Source organism: Gouania willdenowi, chromosome 6 (genome assembly GCF_900634775.1).
Source record: "Gouania willdenowi chromosome 6, fGouWil2.1, whole genome shotgun sequence".
Classification (NCBI taxonomy): domain Eukaryota; kingdom Metazoa; phylum Chordata; class Actinopteri; order Blenniiformes; family Gobiesocidae; genus Gouania; species Gouania willdenowi.
This window is the reverse complement of record NC_041049.1, coordinates 44,626,253-44,642,051: the sequence shown is the minus strand read 5'-3', so window position 1 is coordinate 44,642,051 and position 15,799 is coordinate 44,626,253. Positions and strand designations below refer to the sequence as shown.

Here is a 15,799-nt window from a genome sequence, read left to right as displayed (position 1 = left end):
CTCGTTCCTTTGTCTTTTTTAAACTGCTCTTATATCGAGCAAACTTAGTAACTTTGTGCTTCCTCTCAGGGTGGCTGGATGACATCGGGCTTCCTCAGTATAAAACCCAGTTTGATGAGGGACGGGTGGATGGTCGCATGCTGCACTACATGACAGTGGTGAGACACCAGATGACTTTACTATCATCTCAGGCCTGTACTACGAAGCTCGATATATATATATATAAAACCTGGATATCACTTAATCAAACATTCTCCTTCACAGAGCAGCTGTACTATGAAGCAGGTTATCAACATGTTCTCTTAACCCAGGTGATTTCAGCCTGGCTACGTGCACGCTCATAAAAAAGGGGCTGAGATCGTAGCGTCAGACTAATCACAAACACAGAGAAACTGTGCAGAGCGACTTATGTCACAAGTGAGGAATAGGTCTTTAAAAATATGAAGAATTAAAATCAATAATTTAGACCAAAAACAACACTGTTGTTACAGGAAAAGTAGGAAGGAAGGAAGGAATAAGAAGTGTTGATGCTTCAATTAATGAGATTGTATAATATTAATTGGAGAATAAATGGAAACTCTGATCAGTTTCACTTATTATGGCTTGCACATTTCTATTCCTCATTTTGGGTGCACTCTGTGGCTCTGATGCTGCGTTAAACACAAAAAGAATGCAAAAAAATGAATGATAGAAAAAAAGGATTTCAGAAACACAAAATTACAGAAGAATACACAAAAGGACAACACATTTGCACATAATGGCTCCAAAAACACACAAAAATGAGAAAAAATAGCACACAAAACGAGATAAAAATATATATAGAATGACACCAGCTTTTAATACATTGTTTTTTCTTTGTTTCCATTTTATAACCAGCTTTTGATGATGTTTTGACTTTTTCTTTTAGGACGACCTACTTTCTCTGAAGGTGGGGAGTGTCTTGCATCACCTTAGCATCAAGCGAGCGATTCAGGTTCTCAGACTCAACAACTACGAGCCCAACTGTTTGAGACGCAGGCCGTCAGACGAGGTGCATTCAGGGACTTGATTTAACACATTTCAGAAACCTGCTCTTCACTCTAACGCCTGTTTTCCTCTTATCATTAGAACAACATTTCACCAGGAGAGATTTCCCAGTGGACAAACCACAGAGTGATGGAGTGGCTGCGCTCCGTGGATCTGGCTGAATATGCTCCCAATCTGAGAGGCAGCGGCGTGCACGGCGGTCTGATGGTGAGAGTCATGGGATTCTCTTCCTCAGATGTTTGAGTCTAAAAGGTCTGCTTCCTGTTTAGGTTCTGGAGCCGCGGTTCAATGTGGAGACCATGGCGTTGCTGTTGAACATCCCTCCCAACAAGAGTCTGCTGCGTCGGCACCTCGCCACACATTTCACCCTCCTCATTGGCTCAGAGGCCCAGCAGCTCAAACAGGAATGCCTGGAAAACCCTGATTACACTCTGCTAACTGCAACCACCAAAGTCAAGGTAGCGCACCAGTGTTTTTCAAATTAAAATAACATCACACAATCTCAACCAACTGTATTCTGTACTTTCACTTCCTCAAATTTTAATCTAGTTTAAAAAAATACAGTATAAAAAATAAATAAATATATAATAAATATAATATTTTGTAATTTTTATTATTTTCAAATTAAAACACTATCACACAATCTCAAAAAAATCTGTACTTTCACTTCCTCAAATATAAATCTCGTAAAAAAAATTACAATATAAAAATATCTGAGCTGGCACATCTCGTCACTATACTGCTACTCGTAACACTATATCACAAACATTATCAAAAAAGTCATTTTTTAAAAAAAAAGAAGTCTCTGGGTTTGCCAGAAATGAGTGATATAAAAATGGGATTACGACCCAAAAAAAGTTGGCTTATGGCTTCTCCTCTCTGTTTGAACCAGCCAAAGAAGATGTCGTTCGGAAACTTTGGCAGGAAGAAAAAGTCCGAGGACAGCGAGGAGTACGTGTGTCCGATGGATGTGGAAATGCCAAAGGGACAAAGTTTCCAGAAAGGTTTTGAGCTCCAAATTTATGAAGATGATCTGGACAGGTTGGAGCAGGTAAGCGTCTGTGTGTGTGTCTGTGTCTGTGTCTGTGTGTGTGTGTTGGTTTTTAAGTGAGTCTTGTTGTTGCTTTACTACTGGCTGAGGGTTTAATTTTTGTTCCATATCGTTCACAGATGGACGATTCTGAAGGAACTGTGAGACAGATCGGAGCTTTTTCAGAGGGCATTCAGAATCTGACGGTAAAATCTAAAGAATTAACTCGATTCATGGACTGTTCACTGATTAAAGTTAATGACGTCAACGCAGACGTGGACAGCTGGTGGCCCGGTGCCGACATGCGGCCCTTGATCTAATTTAATGTGGGCCCTGAAAGTAAAAGCACAAAATGACGCCAAAAAATACAGAGAGAATACAGAACACAGCACTAGAGAGAAGAGCACAAACCTCCACTAAGCTTCAAATCTCCTTTTTTCCAGATATCAGCAGTTATCTGGATCAATGATCCTGATCATGGTATCATGATCATTCACACTTTAAATACTGGAAGAATTATCAGAATCAGAATCAGAATCATCTTTATTGGCCAAGTGTATGTTGTACACACGAGGAATTTGACTCGGTCAACTGTGCTCTCTCCAATAGTGAAACATTCAATAATAAACAATCAACTAGAAGAGATGATAATAAGTATAAACATAAGTATAAATATAAACGGTAGTTAGACTAGAATGTGCAAATAACAAGATGATAATAATAATAATAATAATAATAATAATAATAATAATAATAGTATAAAAAAAATAAACAAATACAAAAAAAAAATAAAAAAAAAATAAGATAAAAAGAAGGAAAAAAATAATAGAAAAGAAAGATAATAATAAAATATAATAATAATAAAAGGAAAATAGTGCAGTAGAGCATTGATAAGTAGTGCAGGAGAACATTTAAATTAAAGGTATGTACATGAACATTCTCAGTGTCAGATTGATCCAGGGTTGTTATGTTTGGTTCCAGGGTTTTTCCACAGAAACAGGACTGACACTCTTTGACTGTTTAGTGTTGATCAGAGTGACAGCCTGGGGGAAGAAACTGTTTTTATGGCGGGTTGTTTTGGCGTACAGTGATCTGTAGCGTCTGCCAGAGGGGAGGAGTTTAAACAGATTGTGTGCAGGGTGTGAGGGGTCTGCAGTGATGCTACCTGCCCGTTTCCTGACCCTGGACAGGTATAAGTCTTGGATGGAGGGCAGATCAAGACATACAGTCGGTCCAAATGTACGGACACGCACATTTTTTGTTTTTTAAATCGCAGTGAAATATGCAATCTAGAGGAAACTCATCGGGATAACTGAGAAACCAACCTAAAGTAAATGAGTCACGTTTTCATCACAATCAGTCAATTTTGAAGCGAGATATTAATTTAAAAATTTCACCAGTGATAACAAATGGGGATTTTTTTCATTTTTGAAACTGATCCAGAATCAGTCGGATTAAAATGATTGAATTGGTTGAATTCAATTGATCCAAATCCTCTCCAAAGTTTGATGAAGTCTTCCATTGTATAAAGTTTTTTTTTTTGGTTAAAATTTTGTCAAAATCTGTTTAATAGTTTTGACGTAATCCTGATAACAGACACATAAACAAATAAATAAACGCTGGTGAAAATATTACATTCATATTCTAACGGTAGAAAAATAAATCATTAGATTCACATCATATTCTCTGATTAAAGTTATTAACATTATTTTAGACATTAGCAAGTGGCGGCCCTTGATCTAATTTTATACCTGCCACACAAAGTAAAACACACAAAATGACAAAAAAAATGCACAATATATATATATATATATATATATATATATATATATATTTTTTTTTTTTTAAACTAGAACATTACAGAAAAATACACAAAAAGGACAACAAAAATTACTCCATAAACCAAAAAATGGAAAATATGCAAAACAAAAAAATATACAAAAAAACAAGTCTAAAAGCACACACACAAAATATATATATTCAGAATAACAGAAAAATATACCAAAAAAAACTACAAAAATACCTACCGGTACGCAAACTCTTTTGTAAAATAACATTTTAGATTTATTTGTCTTAATCCTGAATTATTATGTTGTTGGGACAGCATCATTGTTTTATTCATTGCTTATAGAAACGTTCACAAAAATATAACAAGAATACACAAACACAACTTCAAATAAATAATTGAAAAATATACAAAGAGGCAATGAAAACACATGAAATGAGAAAAACAATTACACGAAATGATTTGAAACACACAAAATGACAAGAAAAATCCACAAAATGGCAAGAAAACAACACAAAAAACAGTAAAAATAAAAAATGACAACATACGTAAACACAAGAACAAAAACACATAAAAATAAAGACAGTGACACACAAACTTTGTTCTTTCCTGTGTTAATGCTCAGATTTGTCATAATTCAAAATGCTGACATGACCCTTGGATCAGGCGATCACATGTTTGTGGCCTCATCATGATATCACTTGTCCATTTCTGCATTAATTGGTTTCAAAGTATTGAATGTGTGTTCATTTCCTCCTCTTTTTGTTTGTTTTTCTCAGAGCATGCTGAAGGATGATGAATTTTTCAAAGAAATGTCAAACTCACCAAATCCCAGCGTTACAGACGAAGAATCCAACGCATGAGTGCCGCTCCTCTCCGCCCGCACACACGTGTGTCCCAACGCAAACCAGGACAAGAAACGCTCCTGAATACTCTCCTTTGTAGTGTTAAATCCAAGCAGCCACAAGTATTAATGTGTCCGTTTAAAACCTCCGTCATGTCTGTGGGACGAGGCAGCGGCTCATTTTTCAGCTGGTTTCTGGATGAAACTAGCAGGATGGGACGTCCCGTGAATGCAAACATAGATTTAATATATGTCGACAAGAAATACGCATTCAAGAGACTTTTTAGACGTAGCAGACTTCATAGATGTAATGTTAGAGAAAAAATGACTTGGAAACAGCTGCTACGTTTGGAACCAACCCTTAAATGTATTTCCTATGCTAAAGACTTTTATCAGTACATACGTATATATCACATACACATGTAGTACACACTCTATTTGATATTGTTCTATGGTATTGTAATGCTTCTCATTCTTTTAATGCTTTGTCATTTTTATGAGGTTTATGATGTAAGTTTGAGTGAAAACCATTCAGCCGAGCGAGTTCAGTAATGTAGAAAAACACCACAATTAATTTTATCAAATTAAACATTTTGTAACGCTAACCTTGGACTACCAGAGAAGATTATTCTCATGTGCTGTTGTTTTTTTATACTTATCTCCTGTACAAGTCAATAAAGTAATTTAAATATGTGGAATTTGTGAGTTTTAATAAAAAATAATGAAATAAAGAATGATTTGCTAAAGCTTTTTTTTATGTAATGACATAATTGATTTTGTGGATCATATCTTAAACTGATCCGTTTATGGGTGAGTGAAGTTGTGAGGTGATAGTTTTCATCACCAACTCTTGTATTGAGTTATAATTGAATGAACCCATACCTAAAAATGAGAAGATTGCAACATATATACAGTATGTTCACTATTTTCTGTGGTGTACTTAAAGAGATCAACCTACCAGAAATGTTTGTGAAATGATTAATTAGACGTGGGCAACTTTTATCACAGCGAGGCCACAAAAAAATAGTTCTATCTGAGCATTAACACAAGATGGAACGGGTTTGTGTTTTTGGATTCAGTTTGTGTATTTATTTATTTTTTGTTCATTTTGTTTGCTTTTTTTTTTATTAATTTTGTGCGTTTTTCTTCTTTGTATATTTTTTGTCTTGTGTCTGGATTAAATTTGTGTATTTTTGTCGTAATTTTGCTCATTTTGTGCATATTTGGGTGTTTTGGGAGGCGTTTTCTGTATATTATCAATTTGTGTTTTTTGATTAACTTTATATTTGCTTATTTTTGTTTTGTGTATTTTTAGAGTCTATATATATATATGTGTGTCTATTTTTTGTTGTAATTTCATATATTTTTGCTAATTTTGTGTATTTCATTGTGGTTTTGTGTTATTTTGAGACTTTGCATTTGCATATTTTTTGTTTTCTTTTTTGCTTTATGAGTTTGTTTTTGATTGTTTTGTGTAATTTTTTTGTATTTACGCATATATTTTGCTCATATGTGTATTTATGGGTGTTTTGGAAGTAATTTTGGGTATTTTATTGTCAATTTGTGTGTTATTTGAGTGATTTTGAATTTGCATATTTTAGTTTTGTGTTATTTGAGTCATTTTGAATTTGCATATTTTAGTTTAGTGTATTTTTGTAGTCGATTTGCAATTGTGTATTTTTGTTGTAACTTCATATATTTTTGCTCATTTTGTGTATTTTTGTATGTTTTGAGTAATTTTGTGTATGTGGTGTTTTGTGTTATTTTGACTCATTTTGAATTTGCATATTTTTGTTCTCGTTTTTTTGCTTTTTGTGCCGCTTAGTGCTTTTTTTTGTGCGTGCGTGTGTGTGTGTGTGTGTGTGTGTCCACCTCTTCAGTGCATCCTTTGTTTCTCATATAAATGTGTTGATTCCTATATACAGTGATTGTTTTTTAAAGGAATCTACACAGCCATGATGTTCCTGTGAAACACTGAAACTGGACTCCATGGTGAGGCCATGCTCCCTCTAGAGGCTCAGCCTGGTCCTCTCTCTTCTCCTGCTTGGCCTATGAAAGCCTTCAGAGATCAGCTCCTGGGTGGAGACTGGACTGGTATTTGAACAACAGGGAGTTTTCTGCACTCGTCTGTGTGAAAGGAAAAGGCTGGAAACATGGCTGTAAGGTCTGTATTTTAATCTTTGTCACACACTAACTGGAGTGAAGTTTAAAGTGTGAAGCTCTTAAACAGATGTTTGAGTTAGTGATGCAGATGTGTGTTTGTTTTTAACCCCACAGGTTTCTGGGATTCCTGCTCTTTGCTGTGTTCTTCTGTGGCCTGGATGCATCGAGGTAGAGTTTGAGCTTCACATTGTTCTGAATCCTCACTGTTTGGATCTATTTGTGTATGATGATATTTGTCTCCTGTATGTGTCAGACTGACAGTAAACCAGGAACTGTCCACTCTCTTCAATGAGCTCTGGATGTTGGATGTGAACCGTTTGACGCCTGGGGTCGACTATAATATCTCAGTGCAGGTGTGGACTTGTTCCTTCCTTACACTGTGTCAACATTACACGTTAGTTAGACTGTGTGTGTGTGTGTGTGTGTGTGTGTGTGTGTGTGTGTGTGTGTGTGTGTGTCTGTGTCTGTGTCTGTGTCTGTGTCTGTGTCTGTGTCTGTGTCTGTGTCTGTGTCTGTGTCTGTGTCTGTGTCTGTGTCTGTGTCTGTGTGTCCCCTACAGGGCCGAGCCAGCTATGTGAACCAAGGTGTCCATGTGGTCCAGGATCACGCCTCCCTGCCTTTGTTCTCCAGTGTGAACGAGGACAAACTGAGGAACATAACCACCGTCTCCAGTGAGTGCATCTGGGTCTGTATGAGGGGCCCAATGTAAAAACTTTTTCATAGCCGACATACTCTGTACATTTAGCTCACTTTATTCACATTTGGCTCATTTTTCTTTCATTTGAGTCAGAAATTTGTGTAAAACAGCATATTCAATGTCATTGTTAAAAAATGTATACCCATGAAAAATAAATCTAAATGTAATTGTTAAATCTTAATCTAAATGCTAAATCTGTATTTAGTGTAAAGCTAAATGTTTAGAAATTATGCAAAGTGGGCACCTGTCAATCACGAGGCCCTGCCCACACCACCGACTGTGGCTTAGTGAGTGAGGAGACGGGCAGAGGGAGACATGTTGGGATCTCTCCAACCTCACAAACACAACAGAGTGGAAATGACTGATGTACGGGCTGCTCATGAGCCGAGGGAATGTGTTGACAAGTGCCATCAGACAGTTAAACAGAAGTAGATTTGCATCCTGTATGTCAACACACGTTTGCCAGTGATTAAAACACAGAGGACGCAGAAGACATTGGAGGGTGGGGACTCTGTGGCGTGTGGGTGGGGCCTCATGATCGACAGGCGCTGATCTGCCCATTTTGTATAATTTCTGAACATTTAGCTTTACACCTGGCGACCGATTTAACCTTTAAATTTAGATTTAACATTGTGATTTAGATTTATCATTTAGATTTAGATTCATCATTTAGATTTAACTTTTAGATTTAGATTTAACATTTAGATTTGACTTTTATTATTTATATTTCATATTTACATTCAGATGTATTTTTCATGTGTACACATTTTTAACAATTATGCTGTTTTACATGTATTTATCTGAAATATTGTTGATTATCTGTGCCTGCAGGCTTCTTGAACCTCCTGGATAACTATGAGCATTCCACGGGCGTGGCCGAGCGCGTCAGCACTGAGGAACTGACTGAGATCAATCAATTCCTGGATGCTGTTTTACAAACAGAAGTCATGAAGGTACGAGGGATTAGGGTGGCAAAGAGCTGGAAAAGTTTTGGTAAATTTCAACGGGAACTTAAAGCTTGGGAACATTGGGAGTGATTTTAAATAACTGTATCATATCCAAACAGAAATATTATAAAATAATCTAATTAGAAAACATAATATTTCATTTAGGGTGGCAAAATTCTGGGAATCTTCCACAGATAGAAACATTTCATGAGAATTAACAGGACATTTTAAAAATTGAAGGTTAGCCTTTCACAGGGATTTTAAATATAGTAGGATATTTTATATTTTTATATTTTTATCATCACTTAGAACATCAGCATCAGTTATTTAAAAGTTGCTCCCAATATCAGGTTCATTCCAATAAATAATTTCCATGAAAAGTTTATATTTCTTAATATTGAATATAACATGCACAATAATACAATGGAAAAAATGTAACATTTCAATTAGGATTGCAAAATTTCAGGTATTTTCAAAGTTGGAAACGTTCAATGGGAATTAACAGAGAAATTGGGTCACACACTAATAAAGTAGTTAAATAGTACAAAAACAAATGATTAAAAAGTAATTGCACATATGATACATCAAACATGTATGATATTATCTTCTTCTTCATTTTTTGTGTAATTTTACGGCGGTTGGCAACCAAGGCAAGGTGCGTTACTGCCCAGTATGATATTGTCATTTTGCATCACTTATTTTATATTACTCTAATTTCCGGTTACCGGTACTTCTAATAAATAACTCCTATGAAAAGTGGAATCATTTCCAAAATCTACCAGGAATGTCCCTTTGTAACGCTATGAGTGATATCCTTTCCTGAGGGATACATTGATGCATTTGCAGTGCAAACAAACAAACAAACAAACTAAAATCTTGTTTGTAACTATTTCATCAAAAGTTTAGTTTCCTTTTTTTTTTAATATATATATATGTTTTTCTTGTGTTTTTCCTCTTTGGGGCTTTGGAGTTTTTGTTTTTTCTCTCTTCCTGTCATGCTGCTGCAGCTCTGAGCAAACAGTGAATAAAGCCTGTGGAACATCTGTGTGCAGCTGTGGTATGCAACGCTGACCTTGGCTCAAACTCCCAGAGAGGATCAGTGGAAGAATGTGGAAAAAGCAGTGCTTGTTGTGCTTGAAATGAAAACCATTTCACTGCAGTGTTTTAGATAACAGCTCCATTAAAAAGAACTAACCAGCATCAGTGATGAAGGTTTCAGCTTCACAGTTTGATCACACTTAATAAAACATATAAAAATCATATAAAACACTCTTGTACATAAATGCTAATTATGTGATAGTGTTTAGATTCATGTTCAATACCAACAGGTTTGCTCTAAGCAATTCAAAGAAACTTAAATTTAATCGATTTAAAGCAGCTGAAATATAAAATCTGGCTCTAATTCTACTGTATGACATTGACATTGTTCTGAAATCACAGTAGATTTTAACCCTCGGCTAAGCTTCAGCTAAAACATTAGCGAGATTATTTCAAAGGTACTAAATGGATTTGGACAAAAAAGAGTCATAACATGACTGCCAGCCCTACTGTTCCTGGTCAATTCCTAGTCAATTCGATCAGGAATCCAATAGCGTGGCCATTTCCTGTGAAACAAACTATCCACTCCTCTTAAAGTTCCACAGTGGAATCCACCTGAGAGAGTTCCGAGAGTTTGGCTCTTTTCGTCAATGACTGCAGCTTCTAATAGTACTGCCAACGTAATCTAATTTTGTGATAAATCAGGAAAATGCCAGATCCAATCAGCTTGGATATTGTTGGTTTCTTACATATTTTGGATTTTATTTCTACGTAGAAGCATAAACTAGAGCACAATAAGTTGGAATTATTTGTTGTCCCGCATAAAATCTGTGACCCACTTGAGATCAAACTGCTCTGTATTTGACCTTTGAACTAAAATTAGTTTGACACCCCTGTCTTGGGCCTCGGAAGATTCCATTACATTTTGGAGGAGATCCAGATCAATATACTGATTCTGGATCAGTTACTTGCAAAACACAAGAGGACTACAAAATACACAAAATGACAGAAAAATATTTAGAAAACAACAAAAATACACAAAACAAAAATGCACACAATTACCCCACAAAAACACACAAAACAATGCACACTCTAAAGATAATTTACAAAATACACAAAATGACAGAAACAAATATGCCTAAACAAAATAGAATTATGCAAATTACACCAAAAACACACATTACAACAAAAATACACTAAAATTACTTGCAAAAAATTGAAACAAAAATTAACAAGATTACTCACAAACACAAGTTGATGACAGAAATACATAAAAGGACTCAAAAACCCCCCAGAAAACATCAAACATCATTGGCAAAATGTCAAAAAAAATCATATCTCTGTTTAATTGACCAATCTTCATGAAATTTCAGTTGTGAAAGTTTTGTTTTCCAATTTTCATTGAGATTAGATCTAGATTGCACATTTCATCGTGATTTTTCAACAAAAAAAAGAAAAAGAAAAAAGAAACGTGGGTGCCTATTTTGCGTTCTTTGTTATCAGTAAATATGTTCTGTTCCTGTTCCTCTCCTGGTAATGTGATCATCTTCCTCCCCACAGCGTGCTCATCGGTACCTGGTGAGTAAAAGACAGTCCAGTTCAGTCTTGAGGCTGTTTAAGAATCAGCTGAACTTGATCTGGTTCCATCTTTACCACAGACAGAGAACCTCAGGGTGAGTCACATGGTGATCTGGTGCCTCCCTGATGATGGTCAATGATGATCTAATAGTGCTGTGGTGGTTTTGTTATCCTGTTATTGTCTGTGTAGTCTGGACTCCTCTGGGTTTGAACACGTCTTTGTGGGAGAGACTAAATCTGGGATGGAAATCGTTGGATTTCACAACTGGATCCAGTTTTATCTGCAAGAGAAAAACAACTTGTTGGACTACAAAGGATACAAAGCTGGAAGGCACGACTTGGTGAGTCAACACCACCATTTTACAACTTTTAATCCCCTTGTTTTGTCTAATCCATTCCCATCCCTCAGAGGTGAAAATAATGGATTACAAGTACTCCACTGTAATAAAGTTGTTTTTATGGGTACTTGTACTTTTTTTTTATTGTATTTCTAAATCAGTCATTTCACTTGTAATTAAGTATGTAGAAAAGTCATTCATTACATTTCTACACCCAACCGTTACTGAGTAAATGATTATTTTTTTGTTTTAAAATGATCACGCGACATATTGTGAATCTACAAAAAATGACCAGACAACAATCATATGTATCACATCATAGCCGACCAACCAAATTAAACGTAACGCATCGTGACAAAACAGCATTAAATGGAGGTTATTTTCTCAGTTTTATAGTTCATAAATGTATCTATACTTAGAGCCTGAGAATTTTTTTATTTATTTCATCAGTATTTTTTTTTTCTTAATAATTGTACATTTTGACAAACCTTTTATTTTATACAGATGCCTTTGTGGAAAATAAATTAAGTTCCAGTTGTGCAAGATTTTGTTTCTTCCTTTTTAAGTTTATACATGAGATATTTACTGTATGCAAGGGAACCATGGTAAGATTTATTACCAAAAAGTGAAAGTAACTATAGTAACTTTAACTTAGAGTACTATTTAATTGAGCTATTTTTTACTTGTACTTGAGTATTTTATGTATGACTTACTTTTACTTGAGTAAAATTTCAATCAAGTAACAGAACTTCTACTTGAGTAGAAGATATCAGTGATCTTTACACCTCTGCCATTCCTCCTTCAGCCAGATCTTGACGACCACGTCCTGAACCTTCAGTTCAGCTGGCATGGTCTGGTCAAGCCTGTTGGCAGCGCCTTCATCGGGACCAGCCCTGAGTTTGAGATGGCCGTCTTCACCATCGTTTTCCTCATGAGCACGGAGAGAAGCACCACGGTGCTGGTTAACATCGACCAGTGTCAGATGGAGCTGGTGGTCATCAGGCACGGCCGCTCCCTTGGGACGGCGTACCCCAAACTGCTGAGCAGCAACAGCCGACACATCCGACAGCACTGAGAGTGACCGACCCACCTTTACCTTTAAAATGACATCCAATGTCCTGTAGCTTTGTCCTGTGAGGACTATAGAATCATACTGAATGCTCTAAAACAGACATGGGCAACTGGGGGCCACCTGTGGCCTTCAGTCTAATTATGGTGGGCACACAAAAATTATTCCATAAACACTCAAAAATTACAGAAAAATGCCCCAAATGATAAAAAAAAAAACATGTATGACAATGAAAATATAGGAAATTATAGAAATACATAGAAAACAAAATACACAAAAATGACTCCCAAGACACAATACATCAACAAAAACTAATGATAATAATAATTACTTGAAAAACACATGACTACAAAATGACAATATAAACAAACAAAAATACACAAAACGTTCTGAAAAAATACACACAAAATGACACACAATCACAAAATTAGAGAACCATTTACAAAATAATACCAAAAATACACAAAATTATTACAAAAAAAAAATAAAAAATCACATAATCCAAAACACAAAACAACAAAGCTACACAAAATGAGAAAAATAACAAAAGAATTACTCAACTCAACTTTATTTATAGAACCCTTTAAAGGCAGCCACAGCTGGCATAAAGTGCTGTACACAATAAATACAAACAACAGCAAAACAATAAAATAAACTAATAAAAACTGATGTAATTATAAAATACAACAGTGAAAAGAAACAAACCACGAGACACTAAGACAAGAGCAGAGTTTCATACTGGGTTAAAAGCCAAGGAATAACAATGGGTTTTAAGAGCAGTTTTAAAACTGGACAGTGATGGAGCATTTCTCACATGTAATGGCAGCTCATTCTACAGCTTAGGAGCTGCAAATTACGCCAAATAACACTAAAATTACTGCCAAAAGTTAATGACAATAAAATTCACAGAAACACAACACGAAAAACACAAACCCTTTGTTGTTTCCTGTATTGATGCTCAGATTGGTCATTATTCTAAACACCGACTTGAATGTTGATAATGTATCTGATCAGACAATAACATTTCTGTGGCCCCCGTTGTGATAAAAGTTGCCCATTTCTGTTCTTTCTGTACTGATCAATGATTGTTTTACTTACATAAATAACTTGTTATTGTTTGTCATATGAAAATAAAATATAGAAGTCAACCTGAGGACTTGTCTGAGAACAGTTTTTCACTTCAATGGCTCAAAAAATATACATGCTGCTGCTCAAACCTTTTGCTGTGTCAAATAATATCGTGATTTGGAGTCATTTTGAACATTTTGCCGTCATTGTGTACATTTTATTTCATTTTAGTGTATTTTTAGAGTCATTTTGTGCATTTACTTTGGGGGCTGCGCAAAATTAGACTCAGGGCCACATGTGGCCCCCGGGCCTCCAATTATAAAGGTTAGAAAAACCAGTCAGGCTGACCGTCAACTACCAATAAAGAAAAAAAAGATGGAGGAAAGGATTTAAAAAAGATTTATATTTCAATTAGCTCCTTTGACATGATTAATATTATATTAATTTGTGTTTTATCTATTATCTATTAATTAAACAGGAATAAAATGGTGACCTCAGGAAAAGGTGGATAGTCTACACTAGTGTTAGATTAAACGTTATAAAATACGTTCATTTGAAGATTTAAATACTATTACGGTCAAATTCACTGAGCCGTCGCGTTTCTACCCGGACATGTTAGGTAGCGCACATGCGGAAGCACGCACGCGCGCTGCTGCACACATTTCCGGTGCCGCACGTTAGAGCAGATAGTGTGTGTAGTTGTTGTTGTTTAGTGCTGTTAGTGTTGTTGTCTAGGCTCGTGTGTTACGATGGAGGTGCTGCAGGGAGAGTTTGGTGACATGTCTCCTCAGGAACTGGCAGCGCCTGTTAACACCGTGACGGTGAGTTTACAACACAAACATATTGATTACACACGTGATAAAAACAAACAAACAAACAAGCTCATCCATAAACGGACAGGCCACTGACCAATAACACACACAACACATACATAACAGAGTGACACAAACACATTTACAGCAAAAATGGGCAACATTTATGACAGCTGGACCCCATAAAATCATTATTGTCTGATCTGAGGGCCACATTATCAACATTCATGCTAGCATTTAGAATGAGAACCAATCTGAGCATGAATATTGTGTGTTTTTGTGTCCTTCTGCTGTCTTTTTTTGTCTTCTTTAGAGTTATTTATTTGTTTTGTATGTTTTTGTGTGTTTTTAGAGTAATTTCTGTTGTCTTTTTGTGTGTTTTGCTTTGATTTTGTGTGTTTTCAGAGACATTTCCGTGTGTTTTTATTGCTGTTTTGTGCTTATGGAGTAGTTTGGTTTATTTTGTATATTTGCATTGTGCTTTTGTGTAATTTTTTCAAGTTATTGACATTTTGTGTGATATAGTAGTCCTGTTGTGTATTTTTGATTTCATTTTATGTTTATCTTTGTCATTTTTGTGTTTTTTGCAGTAATTTTTAACATATTTGTATTGTCCTGTGTATTTTTTATAATAATACTTGGAATGCAAACTTTAAATAAGATTGTCTTTATTGTCATGTCTTACAATCACCAATGATTTTGTTACACAGTATTTTAAAAAAAATCAACATTATAATTTATGAAATCACTAATAAACATTTTTTAACCACTCACATCTGAATTGTCTGAGAAATCCAATGATTAACATTTGTTATTTTCTCTCTTAAACAGGAAAAATGGAAACTTTTACCAGCCTTCCTAAAGGTAAACTTGAACACACTTAATTCCGTAAACACAAATCTCTTTTAACATTTTAAAAACCTAAATTTTTTTTTCTACACACACTTTGTGTATGTGTAGGTGAAAGGTTTGGTGAAACAGCACATTGACTCCTTCAACTACTTCATCAACGTTGAGGTACACACACAAGGACGCAGTGCTAGAGCAGACTCAGGTGTGTGTTTCACTCATTAATGTTCCTTTGTTCTCATTCCAGATCAAGAAAATTATGAAAGCAAATGAGAAAATCACCAGTGATGCAGATCCGATGTGGTACCTAAAGTAAGTCATTTAAACTCATTGAGTGGCTCCACCTTCTTCCTACAAATGGTTTAATAAAAGCATGTTTTCATTGCAGATACCTCAACATTTATGTTGGAATGCCCGATGTGGAGGAAAGCTTCAACGTCACCAGACCGGTCTCTCCTCATGAGGTTTGTCTGTTTGATTGTGGTTAAAAAAATAAATAATTTATATATATATATATTATAAAACAACAAGCCTCTTGTTCATCTGTTATTTAA

The 15,799-nt window shown here is 35.5% G+C and overlaps 3 protein-coding genes across 10 annotated transcripts in view; all 3 read left to right on the top strand.

The window, feature by feature from the left end:
- Positions 1–5,379, top strand: part of ppfibp1b (PPFIA binding protein 1b) — a 32,904-nt gene extending 27,525 nt beyond the window's left edge. For all 8 annotated transcript variants that reach the window (XM_028451807.1, XM_028451805.1, XM_028451806.1 and 5 more), the window contains 7 exons: positions 70–158; positions 908–1,030; positions 1,108–1,233; positions 1,296–1,484; positions 1,919–2,077; positions 2,197–2,262; positions 4,622–5,379. In XM_028451807.1, coding sequence (XP_028307608.1) covers positions 70–158; positions 908–1,030; positions 1,108–1,233; positions 1,296–1,484; positions 1,919–2,077; positions 2,197–2,262; positions 4,622–4,705 — 836 coding nt within the window. In that variant the 3' untranslated portion in view covers positions 4,706–5,379. The remainder of the gene's footprint in view (positions 1–69; positions 159–907; positions 1,031–1,107; positions 1,234–1,295; positions 1,485–1,918; positions 2,078–2,196; positions 2,263–4,621) is intronic.
- A 1,346-nt stretch (positions 5,380–6,725) lies between these two features.
- endouc (endonuclease, polyU-specific C) lies at positions 6,726–12,764 on the top strand. The gene is made up of 8 exons (XM_028451316.1): positions 6,726–6,850; positions 6,964–7,017; positions 7,103–7,202; positions 7,409–7,520; positions 8,378–8,499; positions 11,092–11,204; positions 11,300–11,450; positions 12,253–12,764. Exons 1-8 carry the CDS (start codon positions 6,840–6,842, stop codon positions 12,520–12,522), a joined length of 933 nt encoding a protein of 310 aa, XP_028307117.1. The 5' UTR covers positions 6,726–6,839; the 3' UTR covers positions 12,523–12,764.
- Positions 12,765–14,333: 1,569 nt separating this feature from the next.
- Positions 14,334–15,799, top strand: part of polr3b (polymerase (RNA) III (DNA directed) polypeptide B) — a 39,029-nt gene continuing 37,563 nt past the window's right edge. Inside the window, exons 1-5 of the mRNA XM_028450698.1 lie at positions 14,334–14,405; positions 15,228–15,260; positions 15,357–15,413; positions 15,493–15,557; positions 15,634–15,709. Coding sequence (XP_028306499.1) covers positions 14,334–14,405; positions 15,228–15,260; positions 15,357–15,413; positions 15,493–15,557; positions 15,634–15,709 — 303 coding nt within the window. The remainder of the gene's footprint in view (positions 14,406–15,227; positions 15,261–15,356; positions 15,414–15,492; positions 15,558–15,633; positions 15,710–15,799) is intronic.

What these genes read in the sequence shown, in the direction of transcription:
- endouc (XM_028451316.1), top strand. An exon ending in ACTATAATATCTCAGTGCAG is followed by an intron (nt 7,203 to 7,408) that starts GTGTGGACTTGT and finishes TGTCCCCTACAG; the next exon opens with GGCCGAGCCAGCTATGTGAA. An exon ending in AAGCTGGAAGGCACGACTTG is followed by an intron (nt 11,451 to 12,252) that starts GTGAGTCAACAC and finishes TTCCTCCTTCAG; the next exon opens with CCAGATCTTGACGACCACGT.